Source organism: Hirundo rustica, chromosome 5 (assembly GCF_015227805.2).
Source record: "Hirundo rustica isolate bHirRus1 chromosome 5, bHirRus1.pri.v3, whole genome shotgun sequence".
Classification (NCBI taxonomy): domain Eukaryota; kingdom Metazoa; phylum Chordata; class Aves; order Passeriformes; family Hirundinidae; genus Hirundo; species Hirundo rustica.
The window spans coordinates 54,890,665-54,913,654 of record NC_053454.1 but is presented as its reverse complement, the minus strand read 5'-3'; the positions used below and the strand labels follow the sequence as shown (position 1 = coordinate 54,913,654).

Here is a 22,990-nt window from a genome sequence, read left to right as displayed (position 1 = left end):
CCTTCACCTGTGAGCAGGCTCTACACGGGCATGCTTTGGGGTGCCTTGGTAGATTTACAACTTCTCAAACATGTCCCTGTCCAACCTAGGACCCATAGATGGGGCTGTGTGTTAGGGAGAAACACATGAATTGCTTTCCAGCTTCACCTGCCTACACATGTGGGCAAGTTGGTTATGGGTAAAAGATGCAGTGGCCACATCTGGCAGGAAAAACACTCTCAGCATGGCTGAGAAGCTGCAGCTTGTGCTACTAAGGTCAGCCTCAAAACCCTGGGATTTTTAGTCCTTCTGTTTTGTCATTAACTATGTGTTTAGTGCTGAGTGTATTAATTATTAGTCTGAGTATGTTAAATCAATCAGATCTGTGAAGGACAGGAGCAGGAAGTGGATGTCACTTATTCCACTACTAAACATCTGCCCCAGAAAAAAAAAAAAAAAAGGAAACAAACAACTAGCAAAGTACAGGGCACAAATTTTTGCACTGTTTTTGAAATTGCCTTTTAACACTCCCTTACTCACTTTTTTTTTTTTCTCCCCCAGGAGTTTTGTGCTGCTGTTGTGTGGGTTTGAAGCAGTGCCAGGGAGACAGCTCTCTATGTGTTTCTGCCACTGTGTGCTTGTGCCTTAAATAGTTGAGTGCAATTCAATGTGGCAGTAAGAAAATGAGCAGTTAATGTTGTTCAAGTGTTAATTGTGCCAGAGTGTGTTTTCAGAGCCTCGACACAGCAATACTAAGAGCATTTAATTAATGCTTTTGTGCAGTTTCTCTGAACGGGTGGCAGGAGTCTGCTTGGGGACAGGCTGTAATGCCTCATGATTGCACGCTGTCCTCAGTTTTCCTTCCATCTAAAGAATCATGAGAAAGTCAGTGTATGTGGAAAGTCTTGTTAGTAACTCCCCTCAGACATAGCAAGTGGTCCTTGGTTTCTTTATGGCCTCTGGTGCTGTTGAAGTCAATGGCACTGGCAACCACAGTAGGGAATCAAGGTGAAATATCCTTGTTCTCCTCCCATGCAGTGACAACAGGAATGGGAGATTTCACTATAAGAGTAAAAGCTGTGTGTGCCTGGGGGTTTTTTTCTGTAGATCTGTGTAGGAAAGTAAGGTCCACTCTGTGCTGTCATCAGTACTTAAAATCTGTAGACTGGCGCAGGCATTACAAAGATGTAAAATTGTCTGTAACTGAGCAAAATTTTAAAAAAATTCTACCAGTACTTTATGGGAGACAGTTTTGCAGTGGTATGTTGTGTAGCTGAAGGGGTAATCAGACTCTAATTAGACCCTTTCTTTTAACATTGTTCAATGAGCTAAATCCTCCAAGCTTCTCATGGAACTTGTCTGAAGAATATGGTGCCCTGATATAAGCTGAGTAATTACTGAAATTCAAAAGCATTAAGTCTTAAATTAGCAGAGGGAAAATACGTATTTGCAATACATACAATGGAATCACCGTTCAGAAGGTCACCAAAACACATCAGTGTTTGGAATTCTAAGAGAGCTGGATATGGCACTGAGTGTTAATAACACATATGAGCTGTTCAGAATAAGGGTAATCAATGCTTCAGGTCACTCAGATCAGCTGGTCACAAATATATTATCTCCTCTGGAAGCTTCTCTCTCTCCACATTACAATATCACGTTGTTTGAATGCATAACAAAAGCTTTTGAGCATTTGGAAATGTAAATTATTACCTTCTATGCTGCCAGAGGTACTGTATACCATCAGCCAGGGGAATCAGTGTGAAGCCATACATTTGGGGATCTGTCATGTTGCCTTCCTGCTTTTGCCAGGGACATTTAGTGCTTTTCTGAATACCTTACTTAACTGTGACCAGCCAGAGCCCAGGATGGGGAGAACAAGTGGTGTGTGGGTTTCTCTGATTGCTGAGTCTGGAGCTTTTTAATTTTGCTGGCTCCTTCCCTTGCAAAACCAGATTGCACTCAAATGCATTGTCTCTGGTCCCCAGAGCCCTGACAGCCACATGTTGAAAACATTTGCCTTCAACCTTAACTTGTTATGAGGTAGAAAGGTGCCTGAATCAAAGCCCAGGTAAAAAAGGCTGTTGGAGTTTGGAAACACTCGTTCTGGGAGCTGCAGTTGGCTCCAGCTGTATGCCTCTCTGGACAGGGATGTGTAGATCCACATGTCTAGCCAGAACATTTGCAGCCCTACCCTGAAATTGTTCATCCTCCAAGCCTGCAATTTCCCATACAAAGGAACGAGACTTTCAAACGCAAGGAGCTTTGCAACACCAGCACCAGAGGACACTTGGCAAGTGTCTCGGTCTGGAAGGGGCTGGAGTGAACTCCGGGCAACAAAACCAAAGCACGCATGCGCACCTTTGCATTCCTGCCTCGCCTCTCCAAGCAGAGATCTCTCAGCTGTCAAAGCCATCCTGGTTTGCTGGCATGTTCTCACTTCTCCCTCTGGTATTTCATGGGGCCTGTCTTCTCTTACTCCTGCGGGGAAGAAACCCTGGGGAAGCAGCAAACCGCAGGGCTGGGGGTGCAGGAGCTGTTGGGTCCCCACCATGCTGGAAGAAGTCAGGGCCTGTGCCACAGCTGCAGGAGGCTTCTGGATGCGGACCCCCAAACTTTCTTGCAGGAAGGGTGTTAGGTATAGAAATTAGTACTGACTATTTAGGACTAAATAAGTGCACTTAATTTATATATTCCACCTGAAAGAGGCTTTGTCCAAAGGGACACAGTCTCTTCAGCAATGTTATGATGCACAGTGAATAATCCACATTAAAATATCCAGCAAGTTCTGGGGTTGGGTTTTTAAAATAATGCTTACATATTTTTGTCTCATTAACACTGAATCTTTGGAATCGTATTTAGAAGTGCTGCAATGTTTCCAGTGCTTTCTTCCAACTCTTACTAAAGTGTCTTTCTCCAAGACAAAGGACAGAAGTCTACGAACATCCACGGACACGCTTCATTTGACTCGCCTAAGTTTTCTTTTCACATCATAAGTTAATATTCTCCTGTTTTAGGTAGGGATCTCTGTTTTACAGGATTTTGGCAAAATATATGAAGATGTATATTATATAAAGTTTCTCCCTGGAATTTTTATTCTATACCTAAAGCCGTATCAGTCATGTTTCACTTTATGGGTATTTCAGTTTGCTCTATGAAACTAGTCCAAGGTTGCTGCTGACAAGGTAGAGTCCAGGGGGCTCGTTACATCCCAAGTGTTGGGCTTTTTTTTTCTTCTGCCAGATTTTTCTAAAGTTAAAGTTTATCTGTATTTTGTTCAGCTTGTCTGTATATTATCCAGTGTATATATCAGAGGAAAGGTTTTTATATATATATAAATGTTCACATGCCAAAGTAAATTAATAAATCTTCCTTTTCTTATGAAAGAGGTAAAGAAAAGTACCTGGCCAATACAGTACCATTAATCTATTCTCTTTTCTCCTTTCTCTCTTTACCTCTCTCTCTACAATAGAAGTGGAACAAAAAGGTAATTAAATACCTTTCAAATTATATATATATATATTACTTATGTATAGGCTAAGTTATTTAACAGTTTAACGTTTTAGTTGAAATACTTTGTCATTAATTCTCACTACCTTTTTGTTAAAGTTTATTTAGTATCTCTGCTGCTCAACTTCATCAGATAACTCATATTTGCCGAAAAGTTTTTACCGGTGCCATTTTTTTTTTTTTCTTTCCCCCCCATAAAATTTCTATTCAAAGGCTTAGATAACTCATTTTCCTGCCCCCAAAGAATTTGGAAGGTGTGCATACTTATGTACGTGCATAAGTATGTCTTATCGTGGCATAAAAGCCTCTTGGAAAAGGCACCCCTTTTTCGGCAACTCTGTGTGGTTACTTAGACTCCAATGGATCTATATAATTTTATACTGGTTATTAAATCTGATTTTCCTCCCATTCTTGCTCTGCAGACAACATTACCAATTTCTGCATTTACAAAAAATAACCAGTTATGCTCCGAGCAGGAAGTGTGAATGTGGGATCCCATCTTGCCAGCCCCGTGCTGGCAGAAGCGCGCGGTGGGATACTTCTTCATGCCTCCCTGCCGCCTGTCCCATCGTCACGGTTACTGTGCCTCTCGCGGATCGCGGAGATCAGCGTTCCAAATAACCAGCCAATATTCTCCCCCCCGAAGCGTGTGCAGCGCCTCCAGGCCAGGATGGTGCTGATGGGGATGGCGAGGGCCAGATTTGCTCTGCAGCATCCCTCCTCTTGCCTCCCCATCCATCTATCCATCCATCCATCCATGCAGCCGGCCCCTCGGTGGTGGTGCTCCCGTGGGGCCAAGGTCAGCCAGGCAGCGGCTGAGCCCCTTCCCAGGTTTTGGGTGTGCCCTGGCCCCTGTCAGCCCTCCCCGAAGTCTGAGCAGCAAAGCATCCCAGTTAGTCAAACTGCTCCTCTGTGCTCCTCTCATGTAACAATAGAAGGTATATGTTTTTAAGTTTGAATTACTACTATATTTAACAGGACATTTTTTAACTGATTAAAATCTAGACACTGGGTTCCTCTCCAGCAAACTTTATTCTTTTCCTTCCTTCTTTCCTTTCTTCCTTTCTTCCTTGTCTTTTCCTTTCAGCATCCATATGTCATTCGTTTTTAATTGTGTGGACTGCATGTTTCATGTGTCCTGTAGCAGCTTGGAAAATCTCATTTCTAGTTATATTCCAGATGGGTGTTCCCCCCCAACTCCCTTTGCTTTAAACGCTACTCTGAGTTGCTAAGGGATTCGCCTCTGCTTTGCTGTTGGTATCCTTTAAATATTTAATATCACTTGGGCTGTAAGGATGGGAATTTCTTTCTCTTATTTCCATTTCTAGGCCACTCTTCTGTGGGCTGTTCAAATAAATATGTGGATCAATTCCCTCGGAGTTTAGCCCTTCACCTAGTAGGTACAGATTCACTGCAGAATATAATTTGGAAATACAAACCCAGAAATCCTTTGGGGGCACATACTCATTTCAGAGTTTACAAAACCGAGTGGTCCAAGTAAGTATATCTGTAAAAGTAGATCTGAAAAGCAATAAGAAAACAAGCCACAGCTGATAGAAAAAGCAGAGGGTGGGGGGAAAAGCCCAGTTTGGTGGAGCAGATCTTGTTCCAGAGATGCGGTCAGCTGGAAGGATAGTCTCCAGCTACAAGGCATTGCTCTTGGGTTTCCTCTCATCTCAAGTGTCCTCTGCTCCGGGACTAGAAGCTGTTGAGACACTTGGGCCAGAACCGCTATTAACTTTTGTTTTTCTTTTAAATTCTTTTCCCCTATGACAGTTTTTCTTTGTCCTGGACTGCTGAAAGGAGTTTACCAGAGCGAACACTTATTCGAGTCTGACCACCAGTCGGGCGCCTGGTGCAAGGACCCTCTGCAGGCCTCTGACAAGATCTACTACATGCCCTGGACGCCGTACCGGACAGACACACTGACGGAATACTCCTCCAAGGACGACTTCATCGCCGGGAGGCCGACCACGACCTACAAACTGCCGCACCGGGTGGACGGCACAGGGTTCGTGGTGTACGACGGGGCTTTGTTCTTCAACAAGGAGCGGACCAGGAACATCGTCAAGTTCGACTTGCGGACAAGGATAAAGAGCGGGGAGGCGATCATCGCTAACGCCAACTACCACGACACCTCTCCCTACCGCTGGGGAGGCAAGTCCGACATAGACCTGGCCGTGGATGAGAACGGGCTCTGGGTAATCTATGCAACAGAACAAAACAATGGCAAAATAGTCATTAGCCAGTTGAACCCTTACACGTTAAGGATTGAAGGGACGTGGGATACTGCCTATGACAAGAGGTCAGCTTCTAATGCCTTCATGATCTGTGGGATTTTGTATGTGGTGAAGTCTGTGTACGAAGATGACGACAATGAAGCCACAGGGAATAAAATAGACTACATATATAACACTGACCAAAGCAAGGATAGCATGGTGGATGTGCCCTTTCCAAACTCCTACCAGTACATTGCTGCTGTGGATTATAATCCCCGGGACAACCTCCTGTACGTATGGAACAACTATCATGTTGTAAAATACTCCTTGGATTTTGGCCCGCTGGACAGCAGAGCAGGTAAGGCGTTTAGTATTTCAATTTTTGTCTTTAGTATTTATTTTTTCATGTAAAGTTGAACTACACTCCTGTCTTACTGATCTGGTGGAGTTTCTGTAAATAAAGCCCCACCACAGACCTATAATGGTTATTAAGACAATAATATGTGCAGAATATCTTTTTTTTTTTTTTTTTTTTTTTTTTTTTTTTCGTAGTTAAAATGAAGTGGACAAAGGAGAATCTACACATAAGTAACCTGAAACAGTTTCCCCTGCTTTTATTCACAGTCTTTTCTCCTGAATCAAATTTCCTTTGTACATCATCAGATCATTTTCCCTTCTGCAGGAATTTTGACAAAACAAAGCATGGAAGATGTTGTTGTTGCAAGCAGCTGGAGGAAAACTGCCTGCCAGTTTAAATTACTTGGTTTCATTAAGCTTGGGGAGTTTTGTCTTTTTAGGGAAGCTGAGACTAGTTGAATGTGTGATCATGCACCCACAAGTGTGTGTCTCGAGTCAGGAGGAGAGTCAACAAAGCCCTCTAAATTCTTGCTTTATTTTCTGTAAAGTTTCTCTTTATTTTTTAAAGCATTTCATGACTTACTGTGATTTACTACACTTTATCTTAGAGAATCATCTGGCCCCCAGAAGTTTCCCAGCTATTCCACTTTTTTTCCTGTTAGTTATTTAGGTATATCCCCTTACCTTTATCAACTCCATCATAATTTTGCAATTATTCAGTTGCCACTTTACTAGTAAGAAGACTTGGCCTACCCTGTGGTCATAGTATCGGGTAGTTCTTGTGGTGGACTGTGTATTTTGAAAGGCTGAAAAAGTAAGAAAAAAGGCAGAATTAATATAATTTGGACAGTAAAGTATTCAACTCATAACTTGGCTTTTTCTGAAAAATTTCTTTTGGTAAGTAAGAAACTTCAGAGTGGGTGAGTGGATTCAGGGCTTTAGGTTTCAAAAGAAAAGTGAAAAAGTTTCCGTTGCTGAGGTTTTCTTTTCCTGTGTGCAGCCTATTACCCATATATAATGAAAATGGATCAAGAGATGCTGAAAGAAATTGTGGGAATGAAAATCTGGGGAGTGCTGGAATAGAAGTAGTAAACTGGCAGTGAAATTGTGATTTTTTTTTACAAAAATGTAAGGAAGGGGAGAAGAAAATCTTGAAGAAGCAGATGAACAAGAACTGAGTGGCTGCTAAGGAGCAGAGATATTTTCAATGATGTTGACCTCTGCAAGATCTCAGATGAGTAAAAAATGAAGTAATATTCTCATTCTCCTAACTTAATGATGAGCATGTACTTTCTGGGTGGTGGAGTGAAACAGAGCAATTTGTGAGCTATTGGCTATCCCCAAGGAGTGGAAATCAGTTGCATCCATTCCATTTCACAGAGTTTCTCTCCTTTTTAGTGAATTATTTTCTGATATTATAATGGACTCTATGCTGGCGCTTTTCTTGTGGTGACCATTGTCAGTAATAGCATCCTTAATATAATATAACCTTAAAAAAAAAAACAAAAAAAAAAGCTTTAATCCATGTAAAACCTAAAAATTGGGTAAAATCCTATTAAAAAAGGAAATTGTTCTCCCTTTTTTTGCAGTATAAGATGGTGAAATGGGAGAACAGGTGAAAAACTTTAAGCGGCTGAAATTCCGTGAGGTGTGAGGATTTGATTTATCTTTGTGTCGCTCTGGTTTGAAGCCCCTTTAGTTTCACTCTGGTTCAGATGAGAATTTAGAATCCCTCAGTGCATCAGATAGGAAGCTAAAGCAGTTCTTAGCTTTGAATGGTGGGCATGAGAGAGTTAATCTGTTGTCAGGGAACCTGGTGAGCCTTGTCTGACATTCCCTGTGTGCAAAATTTGTACAAAGCTTTGTAATATGGACAAAAGGCAGAACTTTACCTGCAGATTTTTTCTCTGAAAATTGTTGAGATTTCTCTTCTGGCAAAACTGCATAAGGATCCTGTTACCTCACTATTTTACAAGTTGAGAGGACCTTTGAGAGGTCTGCTCTGACAGCAACTGAATTTTTTGATGAGAAAACTTGAATGTGCCAAAACATTTCAAAAATAAGGAAAAAAACTCCATTAAGGGAGTTTACTGCCCCATTACCCACATAGCCTGATTAATGGGAACAATTTTTGATGAATCAGTGAAACAGAAGCACTCATTTTGAATTGAACAGGTGGGCAAATAGTTGCTTGACATCGGGTTGTTTTTGCATAGAGGACCAGGAGACCAAGTCTGCATGATGCTTTCTCTTCCAAGTTCAGTGCAGCCCATTTTCGGAAATTTCATGCTGCATTGCTTTACATGTTACACTAAATATCTGGTTGGCTTAAACCCAGCTCCTCCACCACAGAGAAGGAACAGAAGCTGATAAAACCCTGGGAAAGCAGTGAAGAGTGAAGAATTTTTAGAGATTTTTTTTTTTTTTTTTTTTTTTTTTTTACACAGAGTGAATTGTGGATAGGTGTTTCTCTTCTATTCAAAAATCACCAGTTTTTCTCCATGTTTTAGAGCCATGTTCAATGCAGACATGTTCCATGGTGTTACAATTTGAGTAGCAAAATTTGTAAACAATATCAGCTTAATTAGAAAAGAGAAGAAGGATTGTAAAATTGATGGGTTGAACATATGGGCTGTTAAAAAACAATTAAGGGTGGAGTTTCAGAAGAGCTCTTAAAACTAAAAATTGATCATAACAAGAAAAGTGAAATATTTAACCACTTAAATAGCCAGTAACATATTTGAAATCACTTGCATCACCCATTTCAGAGACAGCTAAAATAAAATACAGCTTCTGGGGACTGCAGTTCACCTAGAATCAAGCATTTTCGGTCTTTTCCCAAACTGTCCAGAAGTACTGGGAGTTGCCTAATTTACAGGAAAGGCAGTGCTCACATCCTCTTGCTGCTCACAATGTCTGAGCATTTTCTGTGATTTTTAATTAAAGACCTATGCACGTAGGTTTGGAACATATTTGAGATCTTTGCTGCTGTGGAGCATCTCTCACCTACTCTTTAAAAAAATGGGCTCAAATCATGGAGTTTCTGTGCTCAGCTTCTACAGCAGTTGAAGTTACCAGGGAAAACAAAATATTTTGAAGTGCTAAAAGCTGAGTTTAGCTGATCTATAAGCAATTCAAGGCTCTTGATGAGATTAAACCCAACTGTTCATTTTTCTCAGAAATGAGAAAAGCTGCATTTTAAGGTTTTACCCTGCTCTTTTTTTTTTTTTTTTTTTCCCCTTTTGTCTGGCGTTGTTTTTCATTTATCCCAAAAGTGGTTTTGAAAGCAAACACTCCTCAGTGCCTGCAAGTCCCAAGAAACCTATCATTAATGTCTGCCCTCAAGAAGTGAACTTGAAGGTACCAAAAGCCTTTGAAGTGTGTTTTCTTTGAGCTGTTTGGCCTTAAAATGAGCTTTTTGGAGGATGCTTCTTCATAAATGCTCCTGAGTTTTTGGGTTATTTCTTTGTAGCATCTATTGAGTTTTTTGAATTTGAAGTGTTAGTAAGGACAGCTCCACATCTCTTCCGTTCTTCGAGAAGTTAAACCCAGAACAGTATTCAGCTTTTTTCTTTTTTTTTTTTTTTTTTTTTAATGTGTCCTACTAGACATATGCAGAGAGGTAAACAGAAGGATGTAGTGGCAGGATGAAAATTTTCGGCAACCTAATCAGTTGATATGCACCAGAGTTACCTGTTTTAATCATCACTCACTTACGATACGTTCTGTGCAAATAAACACAAGAAAATATCAACAAGCCTTCCTCTCCAAAAGGTGAAGTGCTCCCATCCTGCTTCCCGGCACTGTGCTGCATACAAACGCTCATCTCCCGGGATCTGTGCCGCAGCACCTCTCTGGGCAGGCACAGCTCCTGCCTGGACACCAGCCAGAGGTTCCTGGGCATCACAGAGACCACAAGTTCTCTCTTTTAAATGTATGAGGTGCCCCAGTGCTGGCAGCTCTTGTCAGGGCTCAGGCTGTGCTGACTGAGCATTTGGGTGCTTAGGTGGGGACTGGAGCCTGTCCCATGGCAAAGAGGGCCAGGGAAGAACTGGAACCAATTCAAGGATTCCTTTGTGAATATTTTGGCCTTGGATGTCCCAGCAGCCCTCCCCAGTTATGTGGGAAACACAGACCTCCTATTTTCAAGAAGGTGTTTTAAATTACGTCCCAAGAGACCCAAGCATTACCGCATGGGCTGCTCCATGGATGTGTGAAGTTAACAAATAAGTGCGCCCAGTACATAGGGAAGATGCTGATATGATTATGTAGGACTTCTAATACAGCCTAAATGTGCTTAAGTGGCTTCTACACATTCCATATTAACGCTGCGGTCAGCCATTCTGGTAATCAAAAGTGATACAGAAATTACATGGATTTCTGTGGTATTTTAAGAAACTCAGAGGGCACATGTCAAACTTTTATCTTCCACGTTTTGTCAAATACTGTGGGATGCTCTCTTGACATGTGATTGCAAGTATTTTATTCAGCTTGGGTTGTTTTGTGTTTTTTTCTTCCTGAAGCAGTTTCACAATGCAGATAAGGTGAACCGTCCGTCCTTATAATATGCTAATTAAGTGCGTTTGTGTCTTGGGTAAAAGATGTGGCAGTATGGTGATGAATAAGGACTTTAAACACATATGACACCTCGTTAAAATGTAATTTTCATATCATAAATCTGAGGCCTTTCCTTTGACAGCTGAGTAGTGTGGGTAGTGGGCAGAGGAACTTGAATGTTCCAAAGCTCTCACGTGCTCATACGTAGCTGGGAGCTGCTTCCTGCTCTGCTTGCCTTCAACGCCTGACTTCCTTGCCCAGCAAAGCATCCAAATGGCTACGGAATCTTAAATCCCACTTGTGCACAGGATATGAATTGCTCTTGCTTCAAGAACCCGTTGTGATAAGCCACTTTTGCTATCTCTGAAGTTGAATCTGGGCTTCATTTTAAAAGGCCAGCTGAGCATTTCTGATGAGCAGCTTCTCCTGGTGCACAAAGGCCATTTTTTTAGGGAGCTGCTGAGTATTTAATTGCAGCTTCTCCGGTGTTTTTACTTTCCAGTTGCTTTCCTCCCACCTAGGTGCATCCTTGACTCTCTCACTCCTGCTCCTCCTCGTTGCTTACAGTGACAGCTGCTGGTTGCACAGTGTTGCTGGAGGCTTTCTGAGAGAGGAGCTCTTGCTTTCAGGAGCTTCTGCTAAATGTGTAGTGTGACTGGAGCCCCGGCTTTTATCCACCAATATTTGCCCACATGTTCAGGCTCCATTCAGTCAATGAATGTTTCAGCCCCATTTTGCTGTCTGAAACAAAAGGGGATGTCTAAGTTTGGAGGAAAAAAAAGAAGAAGGTCTTTTACAACCAAGCCTTTTAGCCTACGTTTGATGGGCAGACAGTACCTTAAGCTCTGAGGGACAGGAGGACAGTATGGCATTCATACTCCATTTTTAGGCCTGGTCTGTCTCTTAATTTTTGTCCTGTTTTAAATTTGCCCTCTATGTAAAGCAACGTTTGAGTAAAAAATTATCAAAAAGCATCATACCACACTAGACTTCTGAAATTAAGGGTTTCTGCTTTCTGTCTGGAAAGCTGGAGTTGGAGCTCTTTTGTCTACCTTCTCACAAAAAACCCTTCAGCTTCAAAATTATCCCTTTGCAGAGCAGGCCATAAATATTAATACTGCTTGGGTTAGCACAGTGGGAGGAACTTCAATGTCTCTCCAGTACGAATAAATATGTGGTTGCTCCTTTTTCCTAAATAAAACTACCATGGAAAAGCAGATAACTTTACCAGAGTTGGAGCAGCCTTCCTATTCCTCAGTTCTCTGCTCCTGCTCTGAGGCCCCTATTTAAACTACCCTGAGAAAATGGCACAGCAGACCTAATCCATCCATGAGCTGAGCTGGGATACTGCTGTATCCTTGTAGGAGATCAATTGTTGCCGTTGCCTATATCCATGGGCTGGGGTCCTGTTCCCGTGGGGACTGGGCTGGTGGGCAGCCAGGATGGTTGAAGTAGGGGAAGGGCAGGAAGGGACAAAATGATTAAGCTATAACTTCACTTTCAAGCTTCAAAACAAAAGGAGCCTGAGGCTTCAGCACTTCATAATCCTGTCAGACACCGTGAGGGGGAAAGGACCTTGCCAAGAATGTGTCTGAAAAGCTGAGACAGCTGTTTCTGGCAGCAAGCTTGGGAGGCAGATAGGGGGGTGATTGCATAGGGAAAAAAGCATTAAGTGCCAGTGAAGGATGGTGGCTTTTCCTCTTCTGCACCGAGCTCCTCCACATGAGGAATCAGCCTGAGTAGTGATGAATTGTTATTTCATTGAGTTCGCTGACATCAACCATGGCTTATCAGTGCAGTGCTGGTACTTTGCACCAGCCCCAGCTGTGGATGTGCCAGCACTTTGGGTTAAAGCTGTTTGCTAGCAGCAGGGAGCAAGAGGTGACATATAGCAAATGTCCAAGGCTGCTTCTTGCAGGAGAAAGGGACTGCATTGTGTACTAGAGACAGCCTTTGAGTGTTGGGTTTTTAAACCTGATTCTGGTGATTAGTCCATCATTTATCTCTTGGCCAGCAGATTTAGCTGGCTTGTGTGCAGTGATGGGCATCTGCATGGGATTGGGGGTTTGGCCCAAGAAGAGACTCCTGGATGTTCCATTTTTGAGCTGTTCCCTCTGCCAGCTCCTTTCCTTCCAGCCCAAACCAAGGCTATAATCTGAAAGGCTTTTTCTCAAGACATTACCCTCTCAACGGAGGTTGTATTTGTGCACCTCGAGGCCCTGTGTGATGCAAACACCTTCTGCTCCTTGAGGTTCTGCTGTGGCCTGGCTGCAGAGCCACTAGCCTGGTTGGTACGGGGTTATCCTGGATTTGTTTTTTTGCTGCTGCGTTTTTGAATTGAGCAGCCCTTATGCCTGCTCCCCACTGAAAACACCTCCACCGCGGTAGCTCACAGGTCTGGATTGCTCTCCTCTCTCGTCTGCCACTGATTGTGTTTGTTCTGGAAATGACTAGAGTAATATTTTTAGCAACACTTATCAAGACTCTTCTAAAGTCGAGTTTGATGTTGCTAATTAACTTCTTCGATGCCGCCAGCACTCTGCAGTGCTTCTATGCCCGGTTTTCTTTTTCTTTCTCTTTTTCTCTTTCTCTTTTTTTTCTTTTTTCCTTTTTTTTAACTGCAAAAGCAGATATGGATGCCCTGCCATATTCTGCTTCAGAGTCAAAGCAAGGAGGGGAAGCGTTTGATGCCTTTCTTTCTGCCTTCATACTGAGGTTGAAGAAGAGTAAGGAGCTCTTTTGGAGTCACCTGCAAAATTACTGAACCTTGACTTCAGGCAGTTGTGGTCATGTCTTTAGCAGGTCCCCATCCTTCAGATGTGGCAGCAAGTCAGCTTTCCAGAGGTATATCAGTGCTGATAAAAAGTACCCCAGGACATGTATTAGGAATGGAAGGGTCAGCATTATCCTCATAAATCAGCTGAACTCTCATGGTAGGGTTGGATTGGATCGATTACTGCTAGGAAGGGAATTTAAGTTGAAGGGGCAAAAAAATCTTGGTAGCTAGTTTGAAGATCTCCACATTCAGGAAGAAATGGGACCAGCAATGAAGGGCTGTGAAATGCCCCTGAAACAGGAACAGAGATTCCAGAAAGAAAGAAGTGGTAAGCACTTCAAAGCACTCCTTCTCAGAGTGCATTTTGTTATTAGTAACTACACTAAATCAAGAGAGCTGAGTTGCAAAAAAAATCAAGAATAGAAGTGTTGATTTATTTCAGGTGAGTCCACCAGGTGTGCAAAAGTAAAGATTGATAAAATGAAAAACTTTCTGTGGCAGAATCCCAGAAGAGTTTCAGCTTAGCTTTTATTCAGATAAATCCTCTGAAACTGGTTGGAGTTTGGGCTAGAGGCTTCAGGAGTGAGTCTGCAGTGGATGGCTGTTTGCCCTGGAAGGAATTGCATTTTGCCAGTGAGAGTCTTTTTGACCTCCTGATTTGTCTCTGAAGCATCCAAAGAGAATATATAAATTATAAGCTGGAACAAATGGTGAATATCCATATGAATTTGAGTTGCGATATCTGCATTACATATTTATGTTGAAAAGGTTGTTTTTTAAGGGTGTGCTCATGACTTGAGGGCAAAGCAGACAATAAAGGCTTAGGTGAACGAGATGTGTCCAAGAAAACAATGTCATGATTGTTCACTGTAATGGGATTTCTTCACTGTAAATAGGATTTTTGCTTGATTAAAATGTGCTGAGAGGAAACAGGACTTAAGGCAAGTTTCACTGAAATACGGGATTCAGTTTGAAAAGACTGGCACTGAAGAGGCAAACCGGCTGTTTCATGTTACATAGCTCCTCGGTTCTGTTTTCACAGAGTACCACCTGCTTGAGACTCAAAAGGGAGGGGAAAAAAAAAGCAAAGAAACATCAGAGCTGAGAAGTATAGAAGTTGTACACTGGTCATGACAGAAGATGGGAAAATCAGCTGCCTTTATACCAGTTTGAGGTGGCTTACTGGGGTGCCATTCATGTTTTCCTCAAATAGCTGGAATAAATTAACACAACCACTGGAGAGATGAGGCATTAGGCAGCTCTGCAGTTCTTTTTCATCTGTTGATGTTTGGGACAGAGACAGGGGAAGGGCTGTCTAAGCTGCAGGCAGAGAGAAAAAGTAAAGGCAACATCAAGTATAGACATGCCAGCAGAGAGGAAGTTCCTACCCCACTCCTAAGATCTTTCCAACCTATCATGTGAAGAAAAGCTTTTGTGAGCCCCCGTGTACTGGCCTTCAGTTGTTCTCTGTGTTAAATTATTCCCTCTATCCAAGGCGTGCTTGGAGGATGCTGTGCTTCACTAAGGTTGATCAGCCTGGATTCATGTGATGCTTTGCACTCTTGTACTGCCAAATTAGGCAAATGACTGGTGATGTTAATGTGAACACTGAGGCTCCAGGAGGAGGGAAATACTGAGTGAAAACTGCACGAAGAAAGGAAAAAAAAAAGGAAATGTTCTTTTTTTTTTTTTTTTTTTTTAAATTTTTTTTAGAAGGAGGGATAATAAAATATATTTTCTTGATAGGAGCATATTGAGTACCTTGGTGGCATTAACAGCAGTGAATATTTTTGGCCTTCTCTTCCTAAGTGCTTGCTTTTCTCACTGGTCAGTAACTGCCAAGTATTTTCTTGGTGCAATATTGAGTGTGTTACGAGTTATTCACGAGAAATATCCTTGGAATGACTGGACCAGATTTTATTGATGAAAACGTTGTGCTCCTCTCCATGGCAAGTACTGGGCTGAGTGAAGGATGCCATCACCCGAAAAGCTAAGCCAATGTGGAGAGTGCTCTGGCAAGTTTCTTGTTGATTTGTACAGTTTAAGGTGAGCATTCATCCAGCATTCTGTTGGGAGAGGTGCCTGTGGCTGGTGCCTTGCTTGTAAATGTAAGCTCTCTTTATGGGCAAATCAAGCCTCCTCCTGAGCTCGGTGGGGAGTAAATGAAGCTTTTGGGTAGCCTAAAACTGCATGGTCAAGACACATGGTTGTGTAAGGCTGCTGTAACATGTTTTTTTTTTCATATAAATGAGTTCAAATTGACTCTGGTATGAGGAGTAGAACAGAGAATTAAATTAGATTAATAGATTTTTTTAAGACCAGAAGGGACCATTAGCTCATTTAGTCTGACCTCTGTAATGCATTCGATTGGATTTCGTCCGCTTCCTCTTCTGCTGAGCCTAATGACTTGACTTAAACTGAAGTGCACCTTCCAGAAAGGCACCCAGACAATCCGTGCCTCACTTCACTGAGTACTTTTCTTGGTTGGATAGTCTCTCCTTCAGTTAAGAGGTAAAATAACATTCGCATTATAAATGTTTTGATTGTGCCTATTTGCATCATACATAAAAAGGTAAAAATGTTTCTTGAGTCATATTCTTTGGACCTTGCTCAGACGGTGCTCGGGAGGGTGCCTTCTGTGGGAGTTAATGGTAGCTCTGATTTTTTTATTTTTTTTAACATCTCAGAAACTTGTTATTGCAGTAAGAAAATCCTGAATACACCAAGAAAGGAGATAATTTTCTAGCAATGAGAAAATAGCTTTCTAGGCACTAAAATCAAGAAAGCCTTTACTTTCAGATGTATACTTTATGATAAGTGCCACTATATGTGTGCGTAAACTCAGTTTTCTAAGTAAAAGAAATTAACAGTCTGCAGAGCTTGCGTACTGTTCTCTTGATGCCACTTCCATTTTCATTTGAACCAGAATGCTAGGGAGTGACATTTAAACCTTGGAGTTTGTCATCAAGTTCTAATTTTCTTATTGATGGGAACATCTGTCCGTGGGAAAGGGCAAAAACTTGTTCCAGCAGTTTTTGCATAAGGTATTGAATGATTTAATTCCAAATGGTTGTTCTGATTGTTGGCTTGTCTTTTTTTTTTTTTTTTTCCCTTCTGTTTCCCATACTCTTTTTAAAGGAGTATACTGGGTAAAAAAAGATGATGTTGAGGATGCAAAGAAATGAACTGTAGAGGATACAAGAAGTAATTGGGTAATTAATTAATTGTGGTGAGACTCTTGTTAATAGTAGTTTGTTCATGGCAAAATATACTGGCAAATCCTGGTGGAAAGAGCTTGCGATTTTCTTAATAGGCAAATATGGATTTCCTGCACTCATAAGTGCCTTAATTCAAATTGAAATACGTGTTTTCCTCCAAATGCCGTGTTTTGCAATACTTGGGATAAACTTCACCTCCAGGCATTCGTTTATGGTTAGTAACCACCTGAGAGAGGCTTTATCAAGGCTGTGGCTTCATTAGATTGAACGGTGTGAGGGTAGGCATGTATCCCCCTCTTTTCATTGGAGAGAGGAGCCCTTAAAATGGGCATGTATCAGGGAAGGCTAGGCAAGTCCTCCCTTCCCCTTTACAGCAGAATGTGTGACCAAAATTGTCCTGTGCACGTTTGGAAATCATTGCCACAGTGTTCTTGGCAGAATAAACATCAGTTGTAACCAAAGAAAAATGATTGGAATTAGCCAGAATTACTCCAGAATCTCTTTGGGGCTAGCTGGTATAAGGCAGTGCCAGAGGGAGCTTTGGGCTGTGGGTTTCCAGGCAACCTGATTTGTACACTGAACGTGGGAAGCATCACCTTGCTGAACCATGGCCCCTATGTGTTTCATTAAATCTCCTCCTTGTGATGTCTTCTAGGGTAGGGGAAGTGCTGTGAAAAGTTTGCTTCTACAGTTGGTTAACACCTAGCAGTGAGCAGTGTCTTGTCTTTAGTGAGTAAAGCCAGAGCTGTAAAAGCAGGTCCTCTCCAGGTGAAGCTCTTATTGCAGTGACCTGGCTGTCCTCTTCCTACTCCAATTCGAAATCTGATTTTAATATGCCAAAGGAATAATCATAAAAAAGTATGACTTGCATCAGTGCATTTCTCTAATTCATCTTCCCTGGAAATCTTTGGACCCTTTTCTGATAGGTAATATGTAAGGAAAGATGACATGGAGGGAAGAGGAGGGCTAAGGCAGTCTTTCTTTCTACTTGGAATCCATGGAAAACAAACTGGTGCTTTTGCCTGAAATTAGAAGAGAGGAGAGGTAGTCAGGTTTTAGGAAATCCTTTAACTTGTGAGGCAGAGGCTCTGGCCAGTCACTTAGGGTGATACTTGCCATAGCTGGCATGACTGATGCAAGTGACATCTTTGAGACATTTAGTAGAAATTTTTGCTTGTTTAGAAACCTGTAACAAAGTCCTTGGGATGTTTTCCTGACATGGAAACCTCTGTATCTTTGTAAACTTCAGTTGTTGATTATACAAAATCTGTTTCACCTATGCTGGGCTAGTCACTCTCTTACTCCAAGAGATTGATTATTGATTTTTAAAATTATTATTTTTTCTTATTATTGCATATTTAACAATAAACCTGAGTAATGTTCCATTCCCAGCTGAGTCCCCAAGGAATGCAACTGTTTCTCATTATAAAGGCGGGGGGGGAAGTAATTAAATTTTGATTATTTTTCCCTTTTGCCCTAATATCTTCACACAGTGCAAATTAAATAAAATTATTTAACCATGACAAGCACTTCTGCCAATTAATCCCTGAGAAGTGAAGCTGGAAAATGTGTGCCACACGCAAGCAGGCAGTCACACATGGATGCCTGGAAAAAAGAAACCCAGAGGAGTCTAAGACAAGCATGAGTTAATCGGCCCAACAGAGCCATGAATGGGAGTTTAGGCAATGGTGACGTCCCTACCAAAGCTGATATGAGCTCTTTGCAGCAATTTTTTTTTTTTTTTTTTCCCTTTTCCTGATACTCTGAAAAATCTTTTTCCCTTCTGGCTTAATTGCTAGAGATTAATTGAAGTTCAAGAGCTCAGTATTTCTAGTAGCCTTTATACTGAAATTTAAGATGGGTAATTTAACTTTGAATTGATTTTTTTTTTTCTCTCTCTTCAATTTTAGCTTTTAATATGTGCATATTTTTATCTTGGCTACACTTGGGTTTCCTGAATTACAGGCAAGCTTACCAAGAGATACTCATTAGACAAACGTGTTTATTAACAACATAAAAATTACTGTACTGAATGCCTGAAAACTGGATCCCATTATTAAAAAAGAAAATATTTTAGGCAATTCCAGAGCATTAAAGCAAAAAAATTTGTCTTGTCTCCCAGGATTTTTATATACCTTGTTTCCTTAGCAGTTGAAAAGCACTGGTCCTTTTTGCATGGGCTACCAGGTCAAGGTTAGCCCTGTTTCTGAATTTTAGCAGATTAAAAGCCCCACTTGAAGTCAGTGGCCATGTCCCCAGAAAAACCTTGCCTCACTTTTACGGGGAGGTTCTCAGGCATCTGGAAGGCCTGTGAGGTGGCTGCTGACTTGGTAAAAGCCATGCCTGCATCTCTGAGATGTTTATTTAGGCCTATTTGCTCTTCATCTTCTTGTATCTGAAATCAAACATTGAGTGCAAACTTGTCTGAGGCTACTGCTGCAGAGAGCACTATTGACAGTAGTGCTGTGCACACTTCAGATGTATAGATAGATGGATACTTGTGTGTTGATGAGATATATTTGAAAGAGTAGGATTTTCACGCTAAATACACGTTTGTTCTCACAAAGACAGGGATAGAGGAGGGTGTTTTCTCCTTGGATGAAGCTGTCTCAAGCAATTCACATGTTTCAATAGATATAGACATTTGATAGGCTTCCCTGACTCAAGACATCAAGATACTATGCAGGCCTAATTAATTTGATTTTGCACATCACTCCAAATGCAATATAGGGAATTGATATATTTCTATCCCTTTATCTATTTTCTGTCTGATAGGATCCTCTTTTCTAGGCAAGACTGCTTGGGCTTTGGCAGAGCAGTGAAGGTCCTTGGCTCTGTCAGACATCATCAGCTGGCCAATATCGAGCTTAGCAGAAGAGAAAAAAGGCCTAGACCTGACCAAAGTGGGGCAGCAAGATTGTGAGGGGATGGAAAGGCTCCAAAATTGTGCAAAATTCCTGTGGCTCATAGTGAAGCAAAGACTCAGCTCTAACTCTGGCACAGTTAGACTGTCTGGATTTGTTAGGCAGTAGTTTGCAGCCTCTGATGTTTCCAAGTACAGACATGGCTTTGAAGAGAAAAGAGCATCAGCCTGATGGAAATTCAGAGACGGGTTTTCGCAGGCTGGAGAGGTGTTGGCCAGGTGGCAATAGTTGGGCCATTGCTGCTCTCAGCCTCCTCCATCTCTATTAAGGTTGAAGGTATTTTAGAGCAGCCTGGGGATTAGATGTAGAAAACTGGACATTTAAACATAGAACATTTTAGTATTACCCAACGTAAAAAAAAAAAAAAAAAAAAAAAAAAAAAAAGAAAGAAAGAAAGAAAAAGGCAGTTCTATGGAAATTAAAGGTTTGAGTCAATATTGTTTGAATGTCACAATCCTTTATAAATTTCAGTCTTTTCTTCCAGGTCATAATAAAAATAGATCCTTGCACATCATCATTTCCTTTGGTGAGCAGGTTTTTCTGACCTGTTCTTTTTCTGGTATGGACTGACATTATGGCCCCTCAGCCTTTCCAGAAGAATGTGTTGTTGATTTCAGCCTTGTATCTTCGACTCACTGCATTTTTAGACAGAGCAGGGAAATTGTGGATTATCTACCTAGAGGGGATGTAACAGGGACTATTCCCTGCTTTTCTAGCTATTCCTATAGCTATATCATGCCTGTTTCATACTCTGCCCTTTCCCATAGCTCGTAACTTTCATCTGCAAGTGGGAAATTTGGAAAGACCGGGCAGTGCTTGCTGAACTGCCGTAAGAAGTCTTAGGTTTGCTGACCACTGGGTAATAAGATGAATCACACATCCTGCATTTTGCCTTGGGAGAAAAAGGAGCAAGCGTGCCAAGCAAATTACGGGGTGATTTACTTATTTGCAATTCTGGGAGGGAGTCTTTATCTTCATAAATCTCACGTTAGGATTCGTTTTGTAACCGTGCCCAGCGGCGATACATTTGTCTATATAAAAATCAGCGCCTTAGCTGCGCGTGGAGAGCAGACCTCTGTGCTTCACCCTGGCTGCGTTTGATATCCAGAGTTAACTAGGATTGCCCGGTGTTTATTTATATGCTGAGATGAAGCTCTGTGTTTCATCTGCGTTGCTGGCTGCATGGGCTGGGATTCAGCTCCTGGCTGGAATGGAGGGGTTGGCATTTAGCAGGGAGTGCATCGTGTGCCAGGTTTTCTGATGGTCGGGTGCATCGCGCTAAGAGCAAACCAGCGAAGGGAGCTGAAACACAGAGGAAAATGTCACGTGCCAGGGGTGGAGGGATGACAAAGAGGTGACCAGTGGAGTTAATTCTCAGTATGACCTTTTTTGTGACAGCTAAGCACAGAGGACTTCGGTTGAAAATCACCCTTGGTGCCATTCCAGGGTGACTCTCTGAAAAAGAGACAGGGATGGATCCAGGCCCTGCATCTTACTGAGCTGAGCTGAATTTCTTTCTGAATCTTCTGCCATTCTAAGAGCTTGCTTTTCTTTCCGACTTCATATTGTGGGGTCCTCCTCCGACCGCACTCTCACCTGATTGCTTGGATGCTCGCTGTTGCTCAGTCATCTAAGTCATCTTCAGTCAGTCATGGTATTTTCTCGTTTCATTGCACCCCACAGGAAGGTTATCACCTGCTTTTCTCTGTGCTTGTTAGTGCTGCATTCATAGTTTTTAAATTGAATTCTGGACCTTTGGTCTGAAACTAAATGCAGACCAGAGCACAAAGGTTTTGCTGATATCAAAGTTTGTCTACACAATCACTGTCAGCAGCCCACCCTTTGGTTAAACATGCTGATCAGTTCTGATGTTTCCAATACATTAATTTCTCTCCCACAATTTTCTTAGCTAAAATTTGAACAGCAGGACTGCTGACCTAAAATGACACAAAGTTCTTCATCTTGGAGACCTGATATTCAATGAAATTTTGGTAGATGATCATCACCTTGGGGAGATTATAACAGAATTGCTAAGTTCTCCTTTATCCTTTGATCATTGAAAATGTAAGATGCATCAGTTCACTGAAAAACATTGATCACAAATGAGCTAAATTTTATAAATAGGCTTGAAGACCCTTGCCAGCCTCTGGTGGGTAGAGGGTAGCACCAGGTATTTGCTTGGCTACCTTTTTGCCCAGCTGCCCCTAGTAAAAGAGTCCACCAACAGCTTGGGAGAGGAAGCCAGCATAGAGGCTGGGTGCTGCTGGTGGCCCATTGCTGTGCTGCAAATCGCTGTCAAGCGTCAGTGTTCGCCTCCCTGCGCCATGGCTTCTTCCCAGCTGAATGCAGTTCACTACTATTTATATCTCAGTCCTGTCTGAGGCTGGAGAGGGCTGGCTCCACAGCTCACACAGAAAAGTGCAGCCCTGCTGAAGGCAGCAAAGTTGCAGGCGCTTGCACCACCAAAGGAATTGGTCTTTTGTCATCTCTGCAGCCGCAGGGCGTGCTGCTCCTTGCTTGCTTAATTGCCAGTTTAATCAAAACCTGACTCTCTGTTTCAAATATGATTTCTCCCGCTGAACACCTCAAGCTGTCTCAGCAGCTCTGCGTGTGTTTCCTGCGCACACCACGAGCAGCTAAAATGTATGCCTCAGGCTCAGGGTGCCATGAATCTGAGCACACGGCGGCTGCCCAGGTGCTGTGGCTGTGCAGTGATGTTTCCATGCCCAACTCATCACTAACCTCCTTGAGGGGTTGTTCCAGCATAGCTGGTAGGACAGAGCACACGAGCGCTCATCTGCTCCAGTGCCAAGTCCAGCAGCCTGACTTGGTTACCAGATCACCAGGAGTTTGGGCATCTGGGACTGTGCTCTGCTTTCATATCCTAAGTGCTTTCCTGAATATACAAATTTTCCCGAAGACAGCTCTACTGTGTAGCTTCAGGGCTAGAGACTGCATTGTTGAGCTCAGGGATGGATTATCCAGAGTCTCTGTGTTCGCAGGATTTTCAGTTCCATTGAAAAGTATAAAAGTCATCTTGCATTTTTAAGTGGAAAGAGAAGTATTAAAGTATAGGTCCTGAAGACTTTGAGGCACAGTAAAGAAAAGCCTAAATCTGTAGTATTTATCATTTCTTGTGGGTTTTATTTTCCTTTGGTTTAAAAGTCCTAGGATGTAATCTCAGAATTTGGGGGTGCTGCTCCTGAATTGAACATGCTTGAGACTGAACGTGAAATGTCTTCCCAGCACTGATTTTTTGAGGAATGTCATTCCAAACACCTGAAAAATGAGGCTTTTTCACGGGTAATTTTTTCCTTAGCTGTCCTGGGTGCTCTAAGCTTGTTCCAGTCATTTGTAACCTTTGTGATCAGCTTGACTAGGGTACCTGGAGACAACCTGCAGCCCTGCTCATTCATCTTATAAAGCAGAAAGTATAGGTATTTGCCCTCA

The 22,990-nt window shown here is 42.1% G+C and overlaps 1 protein-coding gene across 3 annotated transcripts in view; it reads left to right on the top strand.

Moving 5' to 3' along the window:
- The window catches only part of ADGRL3 (adhesion G protein-coupled receptor L3), a 479,174-nt gene that overhangs the window by 311,129 nt on the left and 145,055 nt on the right, over positions 1–22,990 (top strand). For all 3 annotated transcript variants that reach the window (XM_058420608.1, XM_058420609.1, XM_058420610.1), the window contains one exon: positions 5,266–6,066. In XM_058420608.1, coding sequence (XP_058276591.1) covers positions 5,266–6,066 — 801 coding nt within the window. The remainder of the gene's footprint in view (positions 1–5,265; positions 6,067–22,990) is intronic.